General features: G+C 42.2%; 1 protein-coding gene across 1 annotated transcript in view; it reads right to left on the bottom strand.

The window, feature by feature from the left end:
* The window catches only part of LOC117741569 (rho GTPase-activating protein 42), a 70,804-nt gene that overhangs the window by 17,970 nt on the left and 25,334 nt on the right, over nt 1–27,500 (bottom strand). The window contains 4 exon segments of the mRNA XM_034548679.1: nt 3,724–3,795; nt 19,617–19,678; nt 22,512–22,580; nt 22,583–22,606. Coding sequence (XP_034404570.1) covers nt 3,724–3,795; nt 19,617–19,678; nt 22,512–22,580; nt 22,583–22,606 — 227 coding nt within the window.

The raw sequence follows: 27,500 nt of genomic DNA on the forward strand, positions 1-27,500 counted from the left end.
AATCCCACGACTTCTAAAAATATCAGTGTTTAGTGCGCGCGGGTGGCATGTGAGGCAAACTGCAACGCCCGGGTCTGAAAAATGAATATTCATCAGTCCCTCGGCTCTCTCTGACACACGATGTACAACATCTAAAGTAGTTAAAAGTACAGAAGCCCCGTATACGAAGCACACTTTGCTGGTGAACAAAGATCTTTCCTTTGTGTTTGATCTGAGGCTAACTCTGAAGGTCGAAGCGAAGCTGCAGGGAGAGAGAAAAAAAAAGGCCATCTTCATCACAGGTCAGCGACCCCCTCACACGACCCCCTCACACGGCCCTAAATATGTTCGAGGTGACAGGAAGTTATATAATCTTAGTTAGAAATGAAATGTGTAACAGAACCGAACAGTGTCCATACTAACAGTCGCTGCTTTAAAGAATAAACACGACATTAGCGGTCTCACTCACAACAATTGAAGGACACAAAGATTGACAGGAAGAATTCACCAAAAAAAAAAGGCAATGCCGTGAAACATTAACACTCGTCCCTGTGTTCATTGTCACACCAGAGAACCGTGAAACATTGAAAGAAAATACGACAGTGTATTTAATAAGACTATGTCAGCTCATCCATCAAAAATTATACATTATCACCTAGATAAAAGATTATTATATGGAAACTGTCCTTCAAAAAAACTGCCATGAAAACGAGAACAACACAATAAAATGATCTGTCCTTAAGAACCAATCATCTGTTTGAAGGATTATGGGAAACTGTGTCAAAATGACACATAATAGAAACCCTGCAGACGTTCAGGCCCTTTACTTCAGATCAGTGCTGTATGATGTCGCCGTTCGCAGAGTAACTCATTCAATACATTCTGCTTTTGCAGAATGCAAGAAGCCGATCTATTTGCAGAGGATAGCTGCTGCCTTCCAACAGGTAGAGGCCCACCTTTCACAATTTAACGCAACTGCCTCGTGGAATTCAGGAGGAAAAGTAATTAGATTGTGACACCATTAGATTAATGGTGTTTCTGTTGTATTGAGTAACGCACAATGATGCGGCAGACATGAGAATAATGAAAAGAAATGTGTTTATTCATGCATTTTTGTTTCCGCAGTGCAACGTTGGAGTCATCCGCACTGCCGTCACCTTATTTTCTCACTGTTATTGGGTGTTTTCAATGCGAATGCTGCTTGTCTTGTGTGCATTTTTTTTAGGTGTAATCTTTGATAAACTAACCGACATGACTCGGCGCAACTCCATGACAACAGTTCCATGTTTCGCTTGTTTGGTGGTTTAACGTGTGTGTGTGTGTGTGTGTGTGTGTGTGTGTGTGTGTGTGTGTGTGTGTGTGTGTGGGGGGGGGGAGCGGGGGGGGGGGGGGGGCGGGTGTGATGCATTAACAGTGTGAATAGTTTTGCGCTCAAACCATTAGTCAATTAGTGTTAGAGCCACCTGCATATAATAGGGACCTACCCATCTACAGACCTACCGCAACTTCCTAAGGTTATTCAAAGTTATATAATGTTTTTTGTATGATTGAAAAGTTTTAGTGTTTCGCCCACAGTTCACAAGCATATCTCCATGGCACTTGATCTCCCTTTACTCCGTCCCGCGTCTTGGGTCGCATACTTTGGGATTTTCCAGCATGAATGCTAAAGTCATCTCTGCCTCTGGAGACCATAACTCGCCAAGAATCATATCATGTCTGCGCACCCTTTGTAGGACGAGGACAGCTCAAATTATCGTGGCCATCTGACTCCCATCTGGGTGTGTTTCACTAATCACACTCAGCCAGTTTGGGCCCCCTATGGTGCCCTGAATGTTCAAGACCCTTGAAAGGGAGCAGGAAGGCCACCCACCAGTTAGAAACCCTGGTATTTTCTTGAGAAAGACTTTTGGTTTTTTTGAAAATGTAAAAGGCCTTTACATCTGATAAGCGCTCAGACAAAAAAGAAATGTGTGGATCAACTTTAGGCCTCCGATGGTTGCTCAGTGTGTGGAAGAACAACCAGCATTATATTGTGAGAGTTCAGGCCCATGGTTGAGGTCCGAGTGGGAGGAGATTAGTTGGGGTTAAGGGTTAGCAATTTAGTGGAGTCAGCAAACAGCAGATGTACCCTGAAACAAGGTCATATTTTCATTCATGGTTTCAGTTCAGAAAGCATCGCTCCTTCCCTGGGAAACTACCAGCCAACAACAAATGACTGAAACTTAAAATACATCTTTTTTTTTTTTAAATGCCGGTTTGGCAGCCAGCAGACGTGGTAAATCCATGTTCCAGTGAAAAATACACCATTGTTTGATTTCTCAAAGCCTTGCTGTGCATTTCCTAAACACTGTGCAAAGTTTGAGGGTTTTATTCCAAAACATTCTTTACTTCAGAAGCCTTGTGTGAAGCAGACTGTGTCTAATATGTCCTGCAATGCTGCAGTCAATCTGCTGGTGTGCTATGGCCGTGGAAGTGCTTGTGCCTCAGAAGCTGATACACTGGTACGTAACCTCGGTGGGATTACTCGCGCTGCATACCCAAATAAGGCAAGAGCTCCCCCGTTTTGTCCGTCTGACGTTCTCAGATGTGAAGCGCAGCAACTGGAAGGGTCAGGCAGCCTGCGGATCTCTCCAGATTCTCGGAACAGTGGAAAGTTGCTCTGCCACTCGTGATGTCTGCCTTTTATCTCACTCTGGTTTGGGCTAATGTTCAGCAGGCGGGGGTGGCGGGGGGGACAGGAGGGATGGGCCTTATGAGGAGAGAGCCATTAGGAGGAAGTGGTCGGAGGAAATAAGAGGTAGTGGGAGTGACGGGGGCTGTGGATTTTAACGAACCATTTTATAAACATAGCGAGTCGGCACAATAACACTGAGCACTGTGATGGTGGAGCGAGAGAGAGAGAGATGGCAGCAGAATGTGTCGTTTCATTACGGTAGATGCACCGGATGGTTGAGACATGAAGCGACAATGTTTTTTTAGTGTGAGGCAGTAGAAAGGGAGAGTGATTGATGTTCACACCTCAGCACCAAGAAGTGCAGTAGAAATGACTACTTTTGCAGACCAGCGGCTGTCAAGTCCTGTTAAATAAATCAAGATGGATGAGGAGGGAGACTTTGAGGCTGGAATGTTCCTCAGAGGGTTTGAGCTTGTGTAAAGATGTGCAAATGATTCACAGGGTCCAGCGGAGAGTTAGCAGCGGACTCAGGAACTCAGTGGGAGATCTGTGTAGTTCGAGTTCTACCAACGCGGTCATGTGTGATCTCATCAAGGGAGAGACCACAAACAAGCTGCTGTACTTTCATTTTCTGCCTTTGCGTTGGCTGGGAATGAAAGCCTGGCTTGTAGCAAAAAGCCCACACTGTTCTTTGCAGTCCGACAACACATCCACTGTGGAACCGGGACGCCTCCAAGCAGCACAGTACCGGACCCCTACTGATATCAATCCACTATGGCCAATAGGTGAGGAGAGGAATGCATTGCCTGGAACAGCATTACAGTAATCTGATTACAAAAAAAGGTGAATGCATTACAATACTGTAAATGTACAGTTCAGAAATGCATTATCTAACGGGTTAATCACACAAAAGTATATTTGAAGGGAGAACAGCTGACTGCACACTTACACTGCTGATCTGTTTTAGCTTACACGTCTTCAAATCTTTTAATATCACACTCGCAAACTGATGTGTTTATTCACCCGTCTAATTAAGACACTTCTTCTGACAGTGTCTTAAGGCCTCTTACCTTCGCAGCGCCGATTTGCTCCTTACGAAATTTTTCCAGGGGAGTAATCAACACATCATCAGCATTCTGAATCTGAAATATGAAACAAGGAGAAAAGAAAATACAGACAAATGTCAGACGGAGAGATGCGATCTGATTAACTGTAACCTTCTGAATGATTCAAAACGACTTCTCGACCCGGAAGATATCACAAAAGAAATGTATCTTGTAATCTAGCAGTGAAAATAAACCCAGAATGACTTCTAATCCAGTAGCCATTTGGTTTTATTACAAGGAAAAGCCAGAAAATGTATGACACACAGGAAATCATAGCCCCGAGAATTATCCAGCCCGAGTCAAATACAGATGCATTGGGTACAAACACAAGTAAAGGACAGAGCAATCGCATTCATTAATATCTCCTAAAACGGTTGCAATGAACAATGTGCTGCCAAGAGGTACCCAGAACGAGTACAGCAGAGATAAGGGGTAGAGCACACAACAATGGGTTCGGCACGATAGAAGGAAATGGAGCCGTTTTATGTGAGCTGTGAAGCACCGGCGTCGTCAGACCTTGCTGAATTATGACGCGGCACAGCAGATGAGGGAGTTCTACAACTGCAGCCTGCGATGCATTTAAATGTTTGAGGTATGTCCTCACACATTGGTGACCTCTCCTGCGTCTTGACTGGAGTAAAATAAATAAAAAAGGTCTCTGCTGGAGCCTCCACCTTCTCATTCCAGACAGAAACAGATTAGGGGAGAGCTATCGCACCAATTACAGTCTGCGACCAATCCTTTGTGGGCGAGCGTTTCGGGAAAGGTGCCATTAAGGTGCTTCTGAATTCCCCCTGAAGATGGGCTTTCAGCCACCGAGATCAGATGACATCAGACCGGCTGGGGCTGCTCTACGGGAGGCATCCTCACAAACGACACAGCTCTTTGGTTGATTTAGGGTGTTATTCTGTGTGCCAAGTGTATGTGATAAACTAAAGGGCTGAGCTCCATAATAAATCTCTCACGCACACACACACACACACACACACACACACACACACACACACACACACACACACACACACACACACACACACACACACACACACACACACACACACACACACACACACACACACACCACACACACACACACACACACACACACACACACACACACACACACACACACACACACACACACACACACACACACACACACACACACACACACACAGGGATGTAGTTTTTGTTTTGAGCCATTAATCACGGCGCATTTTCATTGTCCCAAAATAACCCTGTCAGCTCGATCACCCAACCGGAACGAGTGGCTTCAAAAGAAATCTACAATCTCTCTGAAGCCCACGATGACTCCCTCTCTTTTTTACATGCAGTGTTGTGGGATGTTGTGAGCTTGTAGTGTAAACTCCTAACTTTTTTGCAATGATTTAATTAATTTGTGGTCCGTCTAATATAGACGTTTCACAACCTTGTTCGGATTATGGTGGTTATGCTGTATTACAACTGCAAATATCTTCGGTCTAATGCCGTACACTGCATTTACTCTACAGTGAGCAGAAAACTGAGATTTCACACATCATGAGTTAACATTGTGCGCCATCACTGGAGGGTGCAATGTTGCATTATGGTTGTTTGTGCATTGAGAAAAGGCATTGACTTAGCAAAACATGGTACACAAGCAGCTGGCCTTTGTTTCATTCTGGTTGTGCATACATGTGAAAACAAAAAAGGAACCAAAAACCTAAAGTGAGTAAAGTGAAATCTCATTCTTCAGTTATATAAGTAAACATTTTGTTTCATATCACTGTTATGTATTACTGGTTTGATTGACTCTTGGTCACTCTCAATACTTTTTGTTTTTGCAACCTTTGACAATTACAGACAGTCATTGGACAAATAGAAAACATAATCACTGAGTGCTTGGTTTGTTGAGTGCTCCCCTCCCAAACAGTCTCAATTGTCCCTCCCGGATCCCCGTACAGTCAAGATGGCGGCGAATATAACAAGAACTGGGGTCTGAAAAAGCAGAAGGAAGACAATGACAATAAACCAAGGCAATTTTGTTACAAGTGACACTTCATTAGGAGCGTGGAGGGCATTTGACGGTCATCAAGTCTAGCTGATATAATCCTCCAGTCATATCAAAGTCATCATGTTATCTACCGTGTCAACAGCAAGAATTATACCACTCTGCCAGTGTGATAATGTCATTTCCTGCGCCTTATCTTCCATGCTTTCAGTCTAATTGAGCCTGCAGCGTCTTAAATGTAGATTTCCAATATTCACGCCGTACTTTTTTTCATTTTCAGTTCAATGGACAGGCCTATTAAATATACAGCACTGGAAGCCTGTGGGATCTAATATTTAGAATTGAATGAAAGCATGTTAGTTCAATTATTTCCGAGTGTTACCAGTATCTGTAATCTGTATGCGCAACGTTTGGATGTTTTAGGACCACAATCAGGCTTAAACTTTAAATTGTTCATTTGAAATGGATTAACATTAAAGTGCTGGGGGGGGGGGGGGGGGGGGCAATTAGCGAACATCCCAACCAAACCAATGCAGAATATAGACAAAAGGCATTGCGATCAGCATGTCAAGATTCGAGAGGCTCAAGATTTCAGATCGCTTAATTTCCAATAAGCCAATTTAGATACGTATATTGAAAGAGACCGACTTCCTCAAGACTCAATGGATCATTTCAAACTGGCATTGTGCCGAACGCCTTCAGCAACAGCCTCTCTCAACAGGATTTAATCCATATGAGCGAGCACAGTGTGATGCTTGAAAGGATGCAATAGTGCTAAGCAATTTCTATTCAAGATAGGGGGAGGAATGTAAATGTGCTATATTACCTTTGATCCTGCTTTTACCCGTCCAAGTATCAAGTGACGCTCAGAGGTTAATTTGCAGAGACAGATCAGGATGACACCAAGGCCAGATCAAATTGAATTGTGAAAAGCTTAATTTTGCCATTGATATCTTTAGAATCCGTTTTGAATGCGAATATCTCCAGTAAACAGTTTGAAAAACAGCAGTCTTCTCTGCCTCCGTCTATCCATGAGAAATGAACCGATATGTATTACACCTTTGTCCCCCACAGCTTTTCCAACACATTCAGTACAATCTGAAAACAATATCTCTTCATATTTCACTCGCAGTGGAGCCGACAGGACACCGACGGCCAGGTGAGCACTCATCACTTCATCGGCTCATAAAGTGCTTTGACGACACATTCTTTGGGACAGGATTGTCTTGTGTGTTCTTAAAATGTTACATTATACACTGCATATTGTGTTTCAGATCTATCGCAATGGCTTCCGGTGCATACACTGTAGATTGTACGAGTCAGGTTCATTCCAGGGAGATGTGTTTGTTCAATTCCGTTCTTACATGCCTATAGGTTATAATCATCATAGTATTTACCTGTGAACGGCTCTGCCTCACTGGTTACAGTATGCAAGCCTATAACTGGGTAGTAAATAACTTTGATAGGCTTTTTGCCTGTTCCGTTTTGACAATGTCCTCACAATGAAAAAGCCAGCTTAATGCACCTAAAGCCCTGCTGCCTCACTGCAAATCAACCGACTCTCTCTGTATAGGAGCACACACACGTATACATCAGTCTTGCTGTGTTTTTCTGTTTGAAGAGGCGACATAAAAACTTGCTCAGTCACCATGCTGGAGCCAAATGAAAAAGCTCTAGAGTAGAGTAAATGAAGGGATGAGGAGTCAAGTTGAACTCTTCTGCTCTGATTGCAGGTGACGTGTCTGACTACTGCAATATGACGTCAGGTTGCGGTTTTCCAAAATTCAGTTCCAACTTTTTCACCGCTGTGTTTTTGTGGCATCCCCTGCAATCGCCACCGTCGCAGCCCAAACGCTCTTCCCATATACAAGTGAAAGGGAGGACCGGGGTTTTTAGCCTTAACACCTGATGTGAATCCAGCCGAATAATGGATGTGAACAGGAGGCTAATATTCACTGAAGTTTGACCGTGCCCCAAGTCTGATGTTGTCAACAAGCTATTGATTTTGGAACAGTAGAAAAACCGCAAGAACAATATATTGTAAGTTAACTTCAAGGGTAAAAGTACCAGCCAGGTAATTCTGTCCATCTGTTTTTTAATTAAGCAAGAATATTGGCAGACAATGAAGGCGTCTCCAGGTGATGCATAATAATTTAATCAAGCACACTGAAAGTGGTCTTCGTTCTTGGAAGGGATTACATTTACCCGTTAGGTCCTCACTTCCGTTTAGCTGTCGCGCGTGAATGATCGACTTAAAGACTTTGACATTGATATGTATTGATTTGAATGTACAATAATGTCGATTTATTAGGAGCGAGATCCAACAGCAAGACCCAGCGTCGACGAGGAATGTTAATGAGTGCTGCTGGTAGAGCTTCGGGGGGAAGAACACAGGTGTGTTTTCCTCTTGTGCAAAGACGGAGTCTGAGTGCCGGACATCTGCACTTCTTTGTGAGTCGTATTACAGCTAATGAAAGCCAGCAGCGTCAAATAAAAGTACCTGCATTACTCGCACCAATAATCACAATGACAGCAGTGGCATCCAAAAGGAATTAGCCAAACTCATTAAAGGAGGTGTGAGCAAAGCCCCAACAGCCTAATTAATGTGTTAAATGCGTTATAAACATTATTGCCCTCGTCATCCCGACGTCCCCCTTCATGCAGACGGTGTGACCTTTGACAAAGGAGGGAATGCTATAGCTGTGTGTCTCGGTCACTTCTGTCTGAAGATTGTTTTGGAGGTGTGTGTGTGCGTGCATGTGCGATGTGTGTGTGTGTGTGTGTGTGTGTGTGTGTGTGTGTGTGTGCGTGCGTGCATACCTACATCTTTATCTGGTGGCACCTGAAAGGGGGGGGGAAGACCAAGATTAGGTTACAACTGTCCCCACGCTGCAGTCCCAGTCCACCGAAACTAAACATTTACAAAGGCGACCTGACTGTAGTCATAAAAACAATGGAACTCGCTGTCAGGAAGTGCGTTAAGCTGGCAGGGGGAGTTTACCGAGGGCCCTGAGTGAGAGCGATAATTTGTCACCTAAAGAAACATATATTCATGTACTAATTTATGTATACCTGGTGAAGCTTCAGGTTGGTGGATCAGAGACAAAAAGAGAGGGTCGCATGGCTCTGTTGGATCCAGTTCCTCCTTAGCAGAGATGAGCGGCAGGGAATAAATACATCATGTCAGAAAAACAGCTCTTTTAGTTACCGTACTTGTCGAAACGCCTTCTTTGCTCTCCACACTTTCCATCTGTCTCCAGACTGACTCGCGATATAAGAAGAGAGTTTCCTGGTTTGCCGACATGCGTTCTGATTATCTCCACCTGGAACGCACCGAGTCAATAAGGCTCGGTTTGTTGAACTAATAAGGGTTTGTCCATTATCTGGAAGACTTTTTGTGCTCGTCATTTTCAACATATCCTTTGTTGATTGATTTAGATTGAAGAGAATCGGTTTCTTCAACCCTTCACTAAGACATTATTAAAGCCGGGAACCTAAATTGCCATAACGGTGATCTGATGAGTCGAGACGGCATTCATCCCACTTGGGATGGAGCGCGTCTCATTTCTGCAAACATGGCCAAGTTGATTAACGGACTTAATCCATGACCCAGAGTTCAGATCAGGAAGCAGAAGCAGAGTTGTAGTCTTCCACCCTTCTCTGCACTTCCATCCGAGCAGTTACCCACCCTTAACCTTAACTCTATAGAGACTGTGTCTGTCCCACGGCCACTTAAATTAATTAAATCAAAAGTAACCAGAAGAGGAGTCATACAAAATAACCTCATACAGGTTAACAACACTACTGCCACAGTTGCAACAAAACAGGATAATTAAATGTGGACTCCTAAACATTAGATCTCTATTATCTAAAGCTGTATTAGTAAATGATTTAATATCAGACAATCATATTGATTTATTGTGTCTTACTGGAAACCTGGCTGAGCCATGAAGAATATGTCAGCCTAAATGAATCAACTCCTCGAGGCACCCGGTCCGAGCAGGTGGAGTAGCAGCCATCTTTGACTCAAGCCTATTAATGAATGCTAAACCTAAACTAAACTAGAACTCATTTGAAAGCCTTGTTCTTAGTCTTTCACATCCAACCTGGAAAACATTACAGCCAATCCTATTTGTTAGTTTAGTCCTTAAAACTGATAAGGTATTATTGTAGGACATTTTAATATTCATGTGGATATTGATAATGATTGCCTTAGTACTGCATTTATCTCATTGTTGGACTCGATTGGCTTCTGTCAGAGAGTACAGAAACCCACTCACTGCTTTGGCCACACCCTCAACCTTGTTCTTACATATGGCATGGACATTGAGCATTTGGAGGTCTTCCCACAGAACCCTCTTCTGTCAGACCATACCTCATAACTTTTGAGTTTATACTCCCGGAGTATACATAAAAAGTTTCTACACCAGATGTCTAACTGACAGTGCGATTCCTTCTGCATTTTGATTCAATACACGTCCTCAATGTGACGGAGGACTCCTGTGCTAACTTTAGTCCGTCCCAGATTGATCATCTTGTCGATAGTGCTACAAGCTCACTGAGAATGACACTAGACTCGATAGCCCCACTGAAGAAAAAGACAGTGAGGCAAAAGGAGGTTTGCTCCCTGGTATAACCCTCAGACCCGCAACCTAAAGCAAACTTCACGAAAGCTCAAAAGCATATGGCGTTCCACCAATCTGGAAGAATCACGCTTAGTTTGGTGAGATAGTCTTAAAACATATAAAAAGGCTCTCCGTAATGCCAGAGCAGCCTATAACTCATCAGTAATAGAGAAAAATAAGAACAACCCCAGGGTTCTCTTTAGCACTGTAGCCAGGCTGACAGAGAGTCACAGCTCTGTGGAGCCGTGTGTATTCCTATAGACCTCAATAGTAATGACTTCATGAACTTCTTCAATGAAAAGATTTTAACTATTAGAAGGCAAGATTGATCTCTTGCCCTCAACTACTGCCGATCTGTCATCAAGAGGAGTGGCCTTGGAAACGGCTGTATGCCCTGGTGTATATTTGGATAGCTTTTCTCCCATTAACCTAGACCAATTGTCCTCAACGGTTTCTACTTTTAAAGCGTCTACCTGTCTCTTAGACCCCATCCCAACGAGGCTGCTTAAAGACATGTTGCCTTTAATTGGCACCTCTCTGCTGGATATTGTTAATGTGTCTTTGCTAACAGGCCATGTACCACATTCCTTCAAAGTAGCTGTAATTAAACCTCTCCTGAAAAAGCCACTCTTAATCCAGAGGTGTTGGCTAACTACAGACCGATATCTAACCTTCTCTTCCTCTCCTTGAGAAAGTAGTCGCAAATCAGTTGTGTGACTTTCTACATGAGAATAGTTTATTTGAGGAGTTTCAGTCAGGATTTAGAAAACACCACAGCACAGAGACAGCACTGGTGAAAAATACAAATGACCTCCTAATTGCATCAGATAAAGGACTCATCTCTGTACTTGTTTTGTTAGACCTTAGTGCTGCGTTCCACACCATTGACCATGTCATCCTATTACAGAATTTGGATCAGTCGATTGGCATTTCAGGTACTAAGTTGGTTTAAATCCCTATTATCAGATCGATCTCAATTTGTATTTGTAAACGATGAAGCCTGAATGACCACCAACGTCAATCACGGAGTTCCACAAGGTTCTGTGCTTGGACAATTTTATTTACCTTATATATATGCTTCCTTTGGGCAACATTATCAGGAAACACTCCATAAACTTTCATTGCTATGCAGATGATACTCAATTATATCTAACGTTCAAAACCAGAAGAGACCAACCAGCTCGCTAAAATTCAAGAATGTCTTAAAGACATAAAAACATGGATGACCTGCAACTTCCTGAACTCAGACAAAACTGAAGTTATTTTACTCGGCCCTGAACACCTCAGAGATCAATTATCTGGTGATGTGGTTTCTGTAGATGGCATTGCCCTGGCATCCAACACCACTGTAAAGAATCTCGGCGTTATCTTTGACCGGGACTTGTCCTTTAACTCCCACGTTAAGCAAATCTCAAGGATTGCATTTTTTCATCTACGTAACATTTAAAAAATCAGGCACATCTTGTCCCAAAAAGATGCAGAAAAGCTGGTTCACCGCGTTTGTTACTTCCAGACTAGATTACTGCAACTCCTTATTATCAGGCTGCTCTAATAAGTCTCTTAAGTCCCTCCAGTTGATCCAGAATGCTGCAGCTCGTGTACTCACAAAAACTAAGAAAGAGATCACATTACTCCTGTATTAGCTGCTCTGCACTGGCTCCTTGTAAAATCAAGAATCACATTTAAAATTCTTCTCCTCACCTACAAAGCCTTGATTGGTGATGCACCATCATATCTTAAGGAGCTTGTAGTACCATATTGCCCCACTAGAGAGCTGCACTCACTAAATGCGGGGCTACTTGTGGTTCTAGAGTCCTAAAAGTAGGATGGGAGCCAGAGCCTTCAGTTATCAAGCTCCTCTTTTTATGGAACCAGCTTCAACCTTCAGTCCAGGAGGCAGACACAGTCACCACATTCAAGAATATACTTAAACTTTCCTCTTTAATAGTGCTTATAGTTAGGGCTGAATCAGGTTTGCCCTGGTCGAGCCCCTTGATATGCTGCTATAGGCCTTATAGGCTGCTGGGGATGTTTTAGGATACACTGAGCACCTATCTCATCTTCTCTCTCTCCTTATGGATGAATTTACATCTCTCCATTGCACCTTATTAACTCTGCTTTCCTCCCCGGAGTCGTTGTGACTTCACGTCTCATAGGGTCCATTGGACCTGGAGGTGTCTGATGCTGGTGAGACGGTTTCCTGCGTTGGCCCTGCTGAAGCGCCCCGCCCCCCCCCTCTCTACCTCCTTCTGTTTCATGGATCTGGAGTTCCATTCATTACATTGTCATATCCATTGTAATGTGTTATGTAACTCTGTAACTCTGTTCATTCTGTACACATGACATCTATTCATCTGTCCATCCAGGGAGAGGGATCCTCCTCTGTTGCTCTCCTGAAGGTTTCTTCCCTTTTTTCCCTGTGAAAGGTTATTTTTGGGGAGTTTTTCCTGATTCGATGTGAGGTCAAAGGTCAGGGATGTCGTATGTGTACAGATTGTAAAGCCCTCCGAGGATAATTTGTGATATTGGGCTATACAAAATAAATTGAATTAATTTATCCAGAGCAGAGTTTTAAGTTAGAATATTTTTACAACATGTCCTTGTTTTGTCTGTATTTGCCTGTTATTCATTTATTTATTCAATTTGAGTTAGTTTGTTAACAAAAATAACTATGTAAGTTGAAAATATCCTACTGTGTTTTTATTTATTCATTTATTATTATTATTTTTAATTTCATAAATAATTTGTGATGGATGCCCTTTTTTTGGGTTTGAGCACCTGCCCCCCAAAATGTCTGTGCACGTGCCTGACTCCAGCACCAGAATATTATTTGCTCACATTTGTTTTTCCACCGGTAATGAGCAGAAACAAGATGTGAAATCTGACAACGAACAAGGGAGTTGACATCAGTTTGAACTTAAATCGCTCCGCCTGAACTCTACATGAGCATCAAAAGTTATTTTGCCAAATGAATCGCAATTCTTTAATTGTGTGGTTATTTACCTCCTTCTGTTTCATGGATTGGAGTTCCATTCATACATTGTCATATTCATGTAATGTGTTTATGTAACTTTGTAAATGCTGTTCATTCTGTACACATGACATCTATTGCTTCTGTCCAATCCGGGGAGAGGGATCCTCCTCTGTTGCTCTCCTGAAGGTTTCTTCCCTTTTTTCCCTGTCAAAGGTTATTTTTGGGGAGTTTTTTCCTGATCTGATGTGAGGTCAAAGGTCAGGGATGTCCGTATGTGTACAGATTGTAAAGCCCCTCTGAGGCAAATTTGTAATTTGGGATATTGGGCTATACAAAATAAACTGAATTGAATTGAATAACAATGCCTCCATCTAATTTCTTGAACCACATTACATGTAAAGAAAAAAAATACTGAAAGGTTACATTTAGTTACGTTAATTATTCTCCCTGCAATCATAGTTTAAATGCAGTATACTGTGTCTTTACGAAGTCGTGGCTCCTGCTAGGTAAGTGTATTTTAGCTGCATGGTGGATCGCACAAAGGTTTGATAGAGTCAGCTCAAATACTTCCCTGACTTTGATTAAACAAGCACCAAGGATGTTCCGAGGAACAATGGCCGCCTTTCTTTCACACTGTTGTTTCAGGGTCAACAGGGACATTCCTCACAGTTCACAGCCCGGCACACAAGTTACCCACAGAGTTAGTGTACTGTTAAATCCTGAGAAAACGCCAGCACTTTGTACCATTTGTTTCAGCTCTGTGGCAGAGACAAATGATGTATAATTGAACGTGTTTAAAGGCCGTTGAAGAAAATGCTACACCAAAGGAAAACTCTCAACGTGGGCAATGAATGCAACGCGGCGCAGCAAACCGGCACTTAAGGGACTGTGAGGTATTTTTGTGTTGTTTATCTCATAGAAGAGGAGGAAATGGGGAACAGAATTACAAGATGCATCTTGCACATATTATGAAGGGGGAAATGAAGACGCTACAGCTTGTAAATATTGTTTTAAGATCGTGAGCGATAGCTCATCAAAACAGAGAGTAGTCATGCTTTTTTATTCAATTGAAATTGAGAAGACTTAGACTCTAAATGAGCCAAGAGTCCATTGAACACAAATCTACGTCTTAACTTTTTTCACCATCTGCCATACATGGCTGGATTTGAGCATTTTAAAAGAGTTCCCTTCAGGAACCATTTTTTAACTTGTAATAAGGACTGGCTGAGGCTTTCTTAGTGTGAAAACACTGTGCTCTCAACACAGCCAGAATAAAACTATGGCAACACTCACATACAAGAGCAGCAGAGGGCATCACAACAAGCCACACACCAGGCTTCACCATTCATAAACAAGTAATCTGTTAATAAAATGAATACAATTTGACGTGACTCTTCACAAATCAGATTTTCATGACACTATGTATAAGAGTTGAGATATACATATTTTCTTCTACCTTTCAATAAAAAAACAACAGCAACAGGAAAACTCTATCGGTTTACCAGCGCAGTCATAAAAGGCTTCCTCCAGAGGGATACGAGCATCCAAAAGCCACAACATCAGGGCACTGCCCTTCCACTCCTAAATGCCACCCGAGCTCAGCAGTGCTGAACCTTCTCAAGCCATGCAGAACTTGAACCACTTTCACTCTTTTTTTAATGTTGCTGAAAGGTTATCAGCAAGGGAATTATAGCAGAAATCTTTTTTTTTTTTTTTAAAGATTGAATTTGGGAAGTCTTCCTGTGGAATAACATGCTCGGGTAGCTGCTGAGCCAATTCACAAAGAATTTTCAGGCCCGGCCACCTGCCAAACCAACAGACAATAAAGCGCTTCATGCCTGACGAGGCCAACAGAGATTGGGCTATTGGTAAGAGTCCATCGCGGTGCAGCAGAGGCACCTTATATACAGTATGCTAGTTAACCATCCACAAAGGACGGGAGGCCCCATATGAGACACACAGGCTTCCTCTCCATCAGCTTTGACATGTCTGTGTATCCAGTGCCTCTTATCAGTCTGTGTCCTTCTATTTTCACTGCATAGATTAAGTGCAGATGTGAAATGGGAGTTGCGGGATGGGGCCTGGAATCTGGGTTTTATTTCATGGTCAGCTGCTGAAAGTTAGTATTTCAAGTGTGTTTTTTTTACCAATTTGTGGATACAACCGGTTTATCTGCCGTCATCTCCTAGCAGCTACAAACCTTACAAATAGAAGCACCATCTGGAGCCATTGCAGTTACAGTCGAGTCTCATCTAGTACAATTCACAATATTTTCATGTTTTTGCGGATAGTATCCGTCCCTTGTTGAGACCGATTTCATGCGTTTGGCAAACATGTCGGTTTGAGATGCACTAATTAAGTTTTCGGCAGACCGACTGCTTTCAAATGACATAAAAAACAGAATGAAACCTTCTGGTCATCTCCTCTTTCCCCGCCTGCCGCGCCCCAACCAGATGCACACACTATGACGGCGCCTATCTGGGAAGCATTTCAGTAATTTCCTCTGTGTGCTCGCTCATGCGACAGTGAACGGTTTATCATGAAGTGAAAGGTGTTTTGGTGCAAAGCGCTCTGACAAATGAGCTTTTCGTGAACAATATTTGAGCCAATGACAGACATCTGAAAACTCATGTTTGGCACTTTTCAACCTGACAATCGGGCATCTCCACATATTGGTTTACGCACAGTCATCCCTGCCTCTGTATCTGCGTATAGCTCAGTGTGAGATACGCAGTCCGTGGTTTGGAAACACCATTATATGTTCCATTGATGCAGCAGTCAGAAACCAGCACACAAAGCACGGTAAAGAAATAAATAAGTCTGATTTTCACTGTGAAAGAGCTAATGCTCAAATTAAACATCAACATAAGTGTCTCCGCAAAAGTTCCATTGTGACTCGTCTACTCTCAGCTGTGGCTTCGCTGCATTTCTATCAAACATAATGAATAGCATGCGGACATGTTTGTGAAACACATGAATGCAAGTCCTGAAAGGAAAACTTTTCTCTGCAGATCGTGCTATATTCTTTTGTCCCTCATGGGGTCGACATAATTTGTTTGTTGCTGCCGACATGTCTTTTGTAGTAGTAAAATTATGAATTATTGAACAGCTGTAGGACGATATATCAGTTGTGTATTTGGTGACAAAATGGACTATTATCCTGGCCTTTACACTTTAAAAAGAGGTTTTTGGAACAGTGATTTAAAACCGGGGGGAAGAATATAATATGCTCACAATGGGTTTATGGCTACTTTATGAGAACTACTGCATTCCCTTTCATTCTATAAATGTGTATGATTAAAAGACACATCTGTAATTATTTAGTTTTTATGTGAGCATTTACAAACTCCTCTTCTCTCTTGCTGAGTCACACCAACAGGGGCCATTTCAGCTTGTGACTATATGAAGGCTTCATTTAATCTTTTGCATAGTGAAAAAGAAAAAGAATATTGTGGAATGCCAGACACATCTTACACAGTAAACATGATTTATACAGGCTGTTTATCACAGTTCTAGGATATTTGTAAAGGGACATTTTACCAACTTCCTAACTACATGGTATAGACTGTAGTTAGGTCGCTGCTTATTACAAGCTCAGCGGATGTATTAGTAATCGAACAGCTGTTTAAAGACAATAGCATCATGTACGCTATAGATTCTGAATTAAAGAGGAACTACACACATGTTTTAAAAGTCACACATTATTCCTACAGTACTACGGTGAAAAATTCCAAAAGAATAATAGCGGGCCTTGGAATTAAACTATATAAGAAGTTTAGCTCCTTCTGCCTCAATTACATAAAAGAGATTTTTTAATTATTTACGATGGAACTCAATGCCACGGTGGAAATTGAGACATACAAACACGCTTGATGCAAGTCACGGTCCTGGCAACTGCCTAATAGTCACTGAACTTGGTATACACGGCCGTTTCTGTAGGAAAATGAGCTGGAAAATGAGCACAGCATCTATAGTATCTGATCAAGCAGTGTCAACCACAGCTTACACCACTAATGTGAGGCATGTCATTAGCAGCTTCAAAATCATATGCAAGAGCAGTTAAAGGGGGAAAAGGGTGGCTTTCACTTCAAAGTGCGCTCCACCTCGGTATAATCTTCCTGGAAAACTATATCAAAAAGTCCCCTTTTCGCATGTCTTGTGAATTTATAAAATACAACGTTTACATATGACTTTAGTTGCATTGCTGACACTGGTGTCCCAGGAGATTTATAACACGTGCAAGAGGAACACGTGCATCGGCAACATTACAATCAACCAGGAGCTCAAAGGGCAGCGATCAGAGCGTATTCCTGTGATCTGATGAGACAGAAGACTGCAAGGGTGAAGAAAAAGAGAAAAGAGATGATGCAAAGAGGGTGCCTTTCAAGCAAGTAGAGAGGGATGCAGTAATAGAGAGGGGAGGGGGGCAGTGTGTGATATGAATATATTTGTACTTATTAAATCCCTCACAGCTGAATGAAGTACTGCATCCTATAGCCCCTGTAACGAGTCATTGCTGCAAGTTACTGCCATTACTCTCCTCAGCTTGCGGTGTCATTCTTTTCTGTGTCTGTCTTTGCTTGTCATCTTGATTTGTTTTTTATTTCTTCGCAATTAGATGCTATTCCACAAAATAAACCTGCAAACTAATACGCATTTATCTGCTTTCTGCGTTTTTGCCTCATACAAATGCAGTAAACACATCAAGCTGTTAAGCAGTTTTCCCTCTTTGTGCCTTTAAATGTCTGACCCCCAAAATATGCATGTTTGTAAAAAAAAACAAAAAAAACAAAATGAAAACAAAAAGCAGTTTTAAAAACAACGCAACCTCGTGCACACATCCTGCTCTGATCATCCTTCGACAGCCGTCAAATGACCACCACTGCACCAGAAAGACAGAGTTACCACCATATGCCGGAGCCTAGTTTGAGGCGCCGCCTGAGAGCCAACACCGTTGTGTCACAAACGAGTTTGTTGGCAAGTAGTATTTTCTCCTTGCTTGAGAAAGTATTTTCAAGCTCTGCATAATTGAATTAGCCAAACATTGCTAGTTCAGACCGACAGGGGTGTCACGGTCGACGCTTCCATCTACAGCAATTAAAGCATTTACAAGGATCAGAGTTTTGAGAAAAACTAAATTAAAATAGGGCCATGTGAATTGATGAAAGATGCCTTTGCGCTTGTCAAATTGATTAGGATGACACGATGTTCCATAAAGCCACATGGCCTGCACGAAGGTGACCCACATCTTCAAAGGGCAACTCTTTCCCTCGTAAAAGGTAGCCACACTTTGAACGTCAGGAGGGTCATGCTCACATTCAGCAACATGAATACAAGTCTTTATATTAACATCAATAGGACGGGCCTGTATTTTAGCAGCCATTGCTGCAAAACCTTGACGCTGCAGTCAAGCAGAGGCGCAGTATATACAGTAATACAGTGTACATGGGAATGTTGCAAGATGTGAGAGCTGGAGCAGTTTGTTCTTAGAATTACTTTCAACTTAATTTAGTTTGTCCTCAAAAGCCTCCCCATTCCCAAACCAAAGTCTTTTCCCTATTCCAACCGCCCTCTTACACTTTAAAAACGGTTGCTGTTAAAAGTCTGCTCCTTCACGGAGAACGGAGTCCTAATGAAAATGTGTTGGGCTGTTAGAAAACCTGGGACTGCAAACCTGCAGCTGATCTCATTTGCATATAAGACTTGTTAAATTAGATGCACAGCTGAAGTGTGTGGACGAAAGTAATTCCTGCCTCGAGGCACAAATGCTACGTGTAGGCCTCGGCGAAGAATGTCGTGCAAGTGAAGTATAAAGCGGGAAAGCCAAATTACACTGGGAAAAGTCAATGAAAAAGGAAATACACTCATCGCAGTGTTCAAGCAGATCAATGAAGAACAAGGTGTTGATGTTCTGTAACTGTATGCTGTCGCTGTTTTTCCTCTCAGTTCCTGCTACTGTGACTTTGGAACACTTTGAGGAGTTTTGGGGAATTCCAACCTCATGTCTTTCCACAGCTGAATAAGACTGGTGTGCAGAGAAATGATCAGAATACAGGGGGCCCCCTGTCTACATTGGTTTATGGGGGGAGGACACCAGATGTCTCTACTTCACCCCTGTCCAAATGAATACAAATATGGCAGCACAAACCAATTTCTGTCAAAATGCTTGCCCTCATGGAGCGTTGAAGCCAGACAAGCATGTGCTCTTCTTCCCTTTTGTTTTACACACTTACAAAAACCTCTATGATGTCAAAAGAAAAGTGCTTACCAAGCGTCTTCTTTCCTCTTCAACAGTGGTCAACAGCTGGGAGAACTCTTTGAATGACTGAGCTGAAATACAAAGAAACATCAATCCTACAAAACACCATAGTAAAAGGTGAAATACTGTATGTTTGGTCAATGAATGCATCAATGTGTATAACGCTTTCTTGTGTGGGATGCACATTTAAAAAAGGGACTATGCGGTGATGCACTGTTGCTGTATTCAGATAGAAGGAATACATTTTAACACAGTCGTTAAAACATCAGATGTTCCTGGAAACACCACCAGCACTGTAGCATGGTGCTAAAATGTTTATTTGCACTGCAGCTTCATTTTAGAACCTAATAAAATCATGCAGCTGTCCAATTTAAAGCCAAGACTTGCGGTAAAAACAAACAAACAATTGAACGTAACCCACTGAATGCGTCTCTTTATTTTCTTCCCCCTGCCAGGCTTTACAATATGCTGTCAACGTGCAGGAGTGACTGATGTGGCCGAGATGTGCTCACGCCATCTGGTCTATACAGTCCTTCGGTAGCTTATATGACGTTCTGAGGGGCCAGGTGAATGCGCCGCATCGAGCCTCATCTGGCAGAGACTTGTGGCCCCGAAAGCTTCACGCCTTCATTAAAGGCCCGATACCACGTGGCCTGTTGGTCAGCCCCCGTGTCACCCAGCGTACGGCCATTTAGCGGTCGCCGGGCCACCCCGCTTGCCAAACACTGTAACATCATTATCGGCCGAGACGGCCTGGCACGGGGAGCCATGCATCATCTCGGACATTTCGGTCCATTTACACACCAGAGCTTTTAAAAGACCAGGGAGCAATGATTTTGTGCCAGTTATCCTGCAGGCAGGCTGGCCTCCTATTAACGCCACTAGCTCCTTTATCAACAGCACAAACCTCTCAGGGGGTAAAGGGCACAGCTGGAGCCGTTGATGGGACAAGATTAGACTCAGAAGAAAGTAAATGGGAGTCAAAGTGAGGTTATGGCTTGCATATCATTCACTGGTAAATGGAAGGAAGGCAATAGACCTGATGAATCACTGAGGGAAATAAAATTCACTATCTCAAGATGAATAAGAAGGCTACTAAAATAAATAAAGAGAGACATTTACTGTACATGTACAGTGTTTTTCTGCATATTATAAGATTTTTCTTGGGATCAATTGAATGGATTTAAATGGCGTTCTGCTTGCTGTTTAACTTTTTAGATCTATACCGCATCCGACTCTTGGAGACTAAAGGATTGACCTTCTGAGAGAAGGGCATGTAACTTTTCTAAAAATCAAAAATTCTATAGCCACATCAATCTTTTGCCCCATTGATTCCTGGATAACTGGCAAAGAAATGTGAATGTCAGTGCAGCAAGTCGAGGAGCGAAATCAATAAAAGGTCAGGTGAACATGTCTGGCGGCACCACGCAGGATCTCGGCGTTGTGCGGGGAAGTTGGGAGCATCAAAGTGATCTGTACCAATATCGCATCAAGATCACGGCTGGCATTCACACAAGGGTCCCGCTATGTCAGTCAGAAAGCTCATTGTCATTGATGACTAGATTGATAGTTTCATTCCCCCCGCATTTTCTCTCCGAGACGGTGAGTGAACACGGTAGTGTTGCTTCGAGTATGAGGAAATATCTTTATTGAACCGTAGTTGCACTAAGTGTGTTATGTATGCCTGTAAGCAATGAGTTTGTGTGCTGTGGATGCAAGGAATTTAAAGTCTTGCAGAATAATGGTGCTCTCACACTCTGAATATTGATTTGTAATGTTATTTGTGCTAATGTTGCAGCGTTCTTTATTTAAGTCCTCCCAAGTGAATTTCCGAGTGTCTGCATTACACAGTCAATCAAATGCTTCCAAACAGATGCCCATGGCTCTGTCGTCTGAAGCACAGGCTCGGACAAACAACTGGCTTCTAATTGTGGTTTGCACTGCAAATACTGAGCCGGTCCATCGACATGGAAAAAGGTGGGCAGCTAAAATATCCACTGTTCAATGTGCGATCGCCGGTGCTCTTGAACGAGGGCCAGGAACAAGTGGCATTATCTCAAATTAAAGCGTGCTTGATTCTAATGAGGCTTGGATTTGGGTGTGGATTTTTCCAATAAGCCTAATTGGTCCGCTGCACAGGCCTGCCCATCACATAGCCTCTTCAGCTTTGGGAGAAAAGGAGGAAAGCGGGACTGTTCATTACATATTCAGATGAACATTACAGCGTCATGTAGAGGAGGTCGATATTCAGTCTAACCCTCACAGATGGACAGTAATTCAGCATTCGCTGCGGAGCAAAGGACTCAAGCTGGGGATAATGAGCAGTGCAAAAGAGAAAAAAGGGAAAAGAGGGAGAAGAGGCCAGACTGGGAGACCTGCCCATTAGAGCCTAAGAGGCCCTCTGCACAGCTGCTTTCATATTCCCGTTGGAGGCTAGGAGGCTCGCACCTCCATTAATCTCTGACACTGATCACAATTAGTCCCTCTGATCCTTTATAGGCTTGAAAAGATAGAGGGGAAGCATCATAAGCAAATCAATAGCATCCATTATTCATGCACACAGACAACTTTAAGATCTACACACAATGGCCAAATCCCAGTCCAAGTATGTGGATTAGTGTGCTTGGTATTGTCTGAAAACAGTTTCCAATGACTGATAAAGCATTTTGTTCCATTTACTTATTTTATTTTACTATGTACAATTGCTCAAATATAATCATGGCATATATTGAGCACTTGGTCCTGAGCCAGAGGACATGCGTCCACACTCCAGCCAATGGTGTTCAGGTATCTCCCAAGAGGATCCGAAGGGAAATGAAACAGGGTTCTGAGCGAGGTGACAATCTCACTGATTAGGAAGAGGAGGGAGGAAGATAAAAGACCTCCTGGCCAAACTGAGCTTACCAATGTTCACCTCGTCATCCGTCTCTGCATCACCGATGCACTCAAACTGGAACTCCTGCAGGGACTGGGAAACTTCTGGACGGCAGCGGAGAGATCTGGAAAATCGAGCATCACAATCACAAACATTGCACAAACGGATCCCTGAAGGCGCGGATTAAAATTGGCAGCAGAGGGACGAGAAAGAGAAAGTAGAAAATCCAGGCTCAGTATTACAATAACTACAGCATCGATATAGTGGAACTTAAGAAGAGTATTGGGTCCATAACTTTGGGGAGCAGCAGAGTGAGATAATGCACCTTTGTGATTTGCTGACGGTCCAGTTCCATGCCCACTGACATTCATACAACAGCAGTTCTGCAAGTAGCTGCAATATCTTTTAAATGTACTTTATCGCTTGTTTATCATCATTCCGACATCTGTCCAGAAAATTTTATCTCAGCTGAGCTGTCTAACCTTTGTGTCAGAAATAATACAGTACACGTAGAGAGTTAAAAACCTTTTGATGCTCTCTCTGCTCGAGTTGAATGTATTGCAATCCGGGAGTTTAGTTGTGATAAAGGGTTGTCCTAATTTTTGACAGGGTACAGTCGCATTCCAGCTTTTTGGTGGAAAAAAGTCCCGCCTCTAATTAAAATATTCGCTGGTGATGTCAGTAGAAAAATAGACATCTCTAAGCACGCAGTATTTTTCCAATTGTAAATTTGCATTTGACGGTTACATTTTAATTACTTTAAATAACATTAGATAATGTAGGATACATTTTGATCCATCAGTTTGGTACGTACAATGGGTCTAAATACTACAGTACCATGAGCATTAGCAATCGTTGTTGAAGAGAACAATAAGCCAGAATGTACCAAGAGCAACTGTTCAATGTTTGTAGTGATGAGTCAACCAGAGTGTTCCAAGTCAGGAGCTTTAACGGTCTCTCAACTAATACTGAAAACTAGATCTGTATTGTTCCAGTTTACCGCCATGTCTGTCCAAAATGTTAGCACTTCAACATTTTGACATTTGAGTGAAATTGTCATAATAAGCATTCTGAATTCTTGAGTTGTGGCCAAAAACTTGTTTTTGTGAGGCTGCAGTAGACCACCAAAATCTAAATCAGTTGATCATTGGGTGCGAAATCCCCCCTCTACATTCACTTCTCTATTATCTACGGACAAACAATAAAAGGCCAGTAAATGCAATCTATATTTACCAAATTTCTCAGATTAAACATCCAATTTATTGTGACAACTACTCTTTTCCCCCTTTTCCATAGATAAGTTGTAATGCTAATTGTCTCACTTTTTGGAAAACAAATTCAAAAGTTTGTGGAGTTTCAAAAACTTAAACTCCCCAATTAGCCAATATCATAACTGAGCCGATTGGTTTGGGAGTTCACCTCTCAGAAATAACTGAAAAAGCTCAACAAAAATCTTCTAGTGTTTTAAGGCAGAGGAGCCGATGCTTTGTGGGTCCATTAACCACAAGGGTGGCGGTTCGATCTCCGGCTACTGTCCGCATGTCACAGTGCCCTTGAGCAGGACACTGAACCTCAAGTCACTCATCAGGTGCTTCACAGCCCACTGCTCCTCATGCTTAGGATGGGTTTAATGCAGCATGACAATTAAACCATTAAAACACATTTCTATAATGGCTTGAATTTTGAGTTATGACTTGGAAACAAGTTTGAACAATGGCTGTAGAAGACAAAAACAACCATTACTCTTAGGGTGTCGAATAAAACCTGGCTTTTATCTTAAAAAGGTACTAAATCAGAGCATATGTATTTCCTGCATGCAGCTCTCAACGTGGCGGCGGCTGAGCCGGTGGCTTGCAGCTAACGGTGCTTGCAGCTAACAGTGCTTGCAGCTAACAATGCTTGCAGCTAGCTACAACCAAATGCTGACTGCGCGAACCGTGTTTACCGGAGGGCGAACCAGAGGGAGGACGCTACACTTCCGAGTTGACGTCATGTGGTGGTATGAGCACCGCATAGAGCGGCTGCTGTGCTCAGGGAGACACTACATATTTCCATAACTTTTAACGCTCTGGTTACTGAATTTAGCACCTTCATGAATTAATCATAAATGTGTGAAAATGTAGACCTATACAAAGTAGTGTGTGGGTCAGCTGTGGTCGCAATGCAAGTAGATTCTTGCTTTGGTCAAAGTAATCTATGTTTACAAGTACTATAAAAGTGGGACGGAGCTTCAGCACATAATAGGCTTTTAACATTTTATAATTCAGCGGCATGTATAATTAAAACACAAAATGGAGGTTGTGAAATACTCTGACATTTTTGTTGCAAGCCCACGCGGTTTGAAATGTACACTTTTCTCACATCCAGTGCCTCAGTAATTGCTTCTCTCCTTTTTATCTCTCAGCGACAGTCATGTCAAACGGAAAAAAACTATGAACTTAAAAGATTCCTGCCTGGAAAGTAAGAAAAGGCACAAATTAGTATACACTGCTCATTAATGTAATTACTGTATGCATATACGGTTACGCATGCTTTTCATCCTCTGCATGTGCTTCATATCTTTTGGTATTGTACATGTAACAGCCCTGTAGAAGGATCCCATATATAACCACATTTACTACAACATAAAAAGTATAAAGTGTGACATTCTGTCAAAATGAAAGCAGTAATTTTATTGGTCGCGCCTGACCAAACGTTTTTTAAAGAATACAAACAGATTTCCCCAAAGTAACTGATAATCTTTATCAACTGTTATGACGGCTAAAAGTTCAAAAGATATACAATATACCCTTCAAATTTTCCAGTGTCTTGTCTAAGTCCATAATGGATTTGGTGTTAAAACCTACACGGCTCCTACTGTGACAATAGTTCTAACAGGCATCCCGAAGTATAAACCTGGCCTTAAAAGCCCACAAAAATCAATGCTTTCATCTCCACAAGAACATAAATTGCTTAGTAAGTCTGATTAATGCGAGAATCGTCAGCGGGTAGCCTTCCCTTTACCAAAGAGCAAGCATTGTGTCTCAGTGTATTTTAGTTATTGCTTGGAACAGAATAACAAGACTTTTCCTCAATGAGACCACAGATTGAAAGGCTCTTAAAGACATCTGCGCCATATTGAATGAGCGTGTCTGACCACTTGTGAATGTTGCCGAGTCGGCCCTGAGTGGAACTTTTTCCACTGTATTGTGCCAGTGATGTGCTCCCTTCATTCCTGCTTTGACTCAAAGGCTGCTGATTTGAAATCAATAGCTTGCTGCAGTCGTCTGGATATGCTCACGGGGCCATCAATAATGGATGATGTTCTAGCTGTGACGTGCAGCCTCAACCTCACCAAACAGAGCTATTGTTACAGTCAACCGAGTGCTCTGGATAGACACCAAAACCAAGGAATCGAGTAAAACTATAATAAAACCAACATGATCATCTGGTCTTTGCTTTCTTTGTCAACATGTTTAAGTAACAGTAGCCAATATCAAGACTGGCTATGTTTGCAGTTTCTCAAACTGCAATATGTAGTTGTGTTTACTTGTTCTTCAATCAGATAGCTCCTGATTTAAATTACATTTATTTGGATTTAGTCATTTTGTATACTTCCCCCCCAGACTTGGAACCTTTGGAGGAACTCGTTGCGTCTAAATTTAGTTCAATGGACATTTTTCTGCCAAAAAAGGCCCTGGTCTGGGCAGTGGCGTGAGATAGGCAAGGCAAGTTTATTTGTATAGCAACATTTCAACAAGGCAATTCAAAGTGCTTCACATAAAACCATTATTAGCATCACAACATAATGAAAAAGAAAACAAGATTTAAAAACAATAAAGAACATTCATTAAAACATTAAAAACAGTCACAAAGCAATAACTAGAATAAAGGTTGCTGTGCAGTTAAAGAAATAAAATGCAGTAGTGAGATGCAGAATTTAATTGATATCCTTGAATCTGGTTTAATTAAAGGAAACGGCAGAAAAAGTGAATGCTGCTTCTCCAGATATTTAAAACGGGACCCAGTGCATGCTAGTTATTAGTTATGAACGAACACACACAAACGCACACACACCGACTGTTTGTAGAGTAGCCAAAGGAATCTGATTGAGACTACCCACTACAAGGGTTGCAAAGGGGCGGAAAGTTTCGGGTAAATTTCCGGAAAGTTTCCACAGGAATTTTGTCTCTGGAATTTTTTTTTGCAAAAGCATATAACAGGGAACTTAAATGTAGTTGAGAACAAGACTATGCACACCTAGCTCAGCTGGACCCTGAATGCAGCTGGCAGAAACATAAACATAAATCGTTCTGTTGTTTCTGAACGTCTTTGTCATCAGTGTTGCGTCTGAACGTTGTGAGAGAGAAAGTGTGAGAGCGCCGAGTGGCGTAGAGGTCAAGAGCGGTATTGCAGACAGATAGAGATTTAAATTATAGCTCGCAACATATTGAAAAAAATAACTGAACTAGTTCATTTTTTGGATCTGTGAACTTAGTTCAACATTTTGAATTATGTACTATGAACTGAACTAGTTCATGTAGAAAGTGAACTTTCCCAACACTGTTTGTCATTACCTAGCATATTGATTACTTGGTAAACTGAAGTCATGTTCATTATTTGTATACAGTTGACTAACTTTTTACAGCAGTGAGGAGGACGTTGATGAGGAAGAAAGCATTTAGACCTGAAAGGATTCAGGGACAAACACTGGGGGGGGGGGGGGGGGGGGGGGGGGGGGGGGGGGGGGGGGGGGGGGGGGGGGAGGGGGGGGGGGAGGTGATCATAGGGAATACACATTTTTATTCAACGTTCATGTTTTTGTTGTTCGATGAAAGAATAAAGTTCTACTCACAACATGTCAAAAAGTCAAAAATGTCATTTTTAAAAGTTGTATTATAAATGTTTGCATGTATGTCTGCTTATGACAAGGTAAATACAGTTAAATTACCCAAAAATTTCCAGTTTTTTTCCCGTTAATTTCCAGTTTATTCTGTGGAAAGTTTCCAACTTTGAATATTCCCCGAATTTTGCAACCC

Source organism: Cyclopterus lumpus, chromosome 13 (assembly GCF_009769545.1).
Source record: "Cyclopterus lumpus isolate fCycLum1 chromosome 13, fCycLum1.pri, whole genome shotgun sequence".
Lineage (NCBI taxonomy): Eukaryota > Metazoa > Chordata > Actinopteri > Perciformes > Cyclopteridae > Cyclopterus > Cyclopterus lumpus.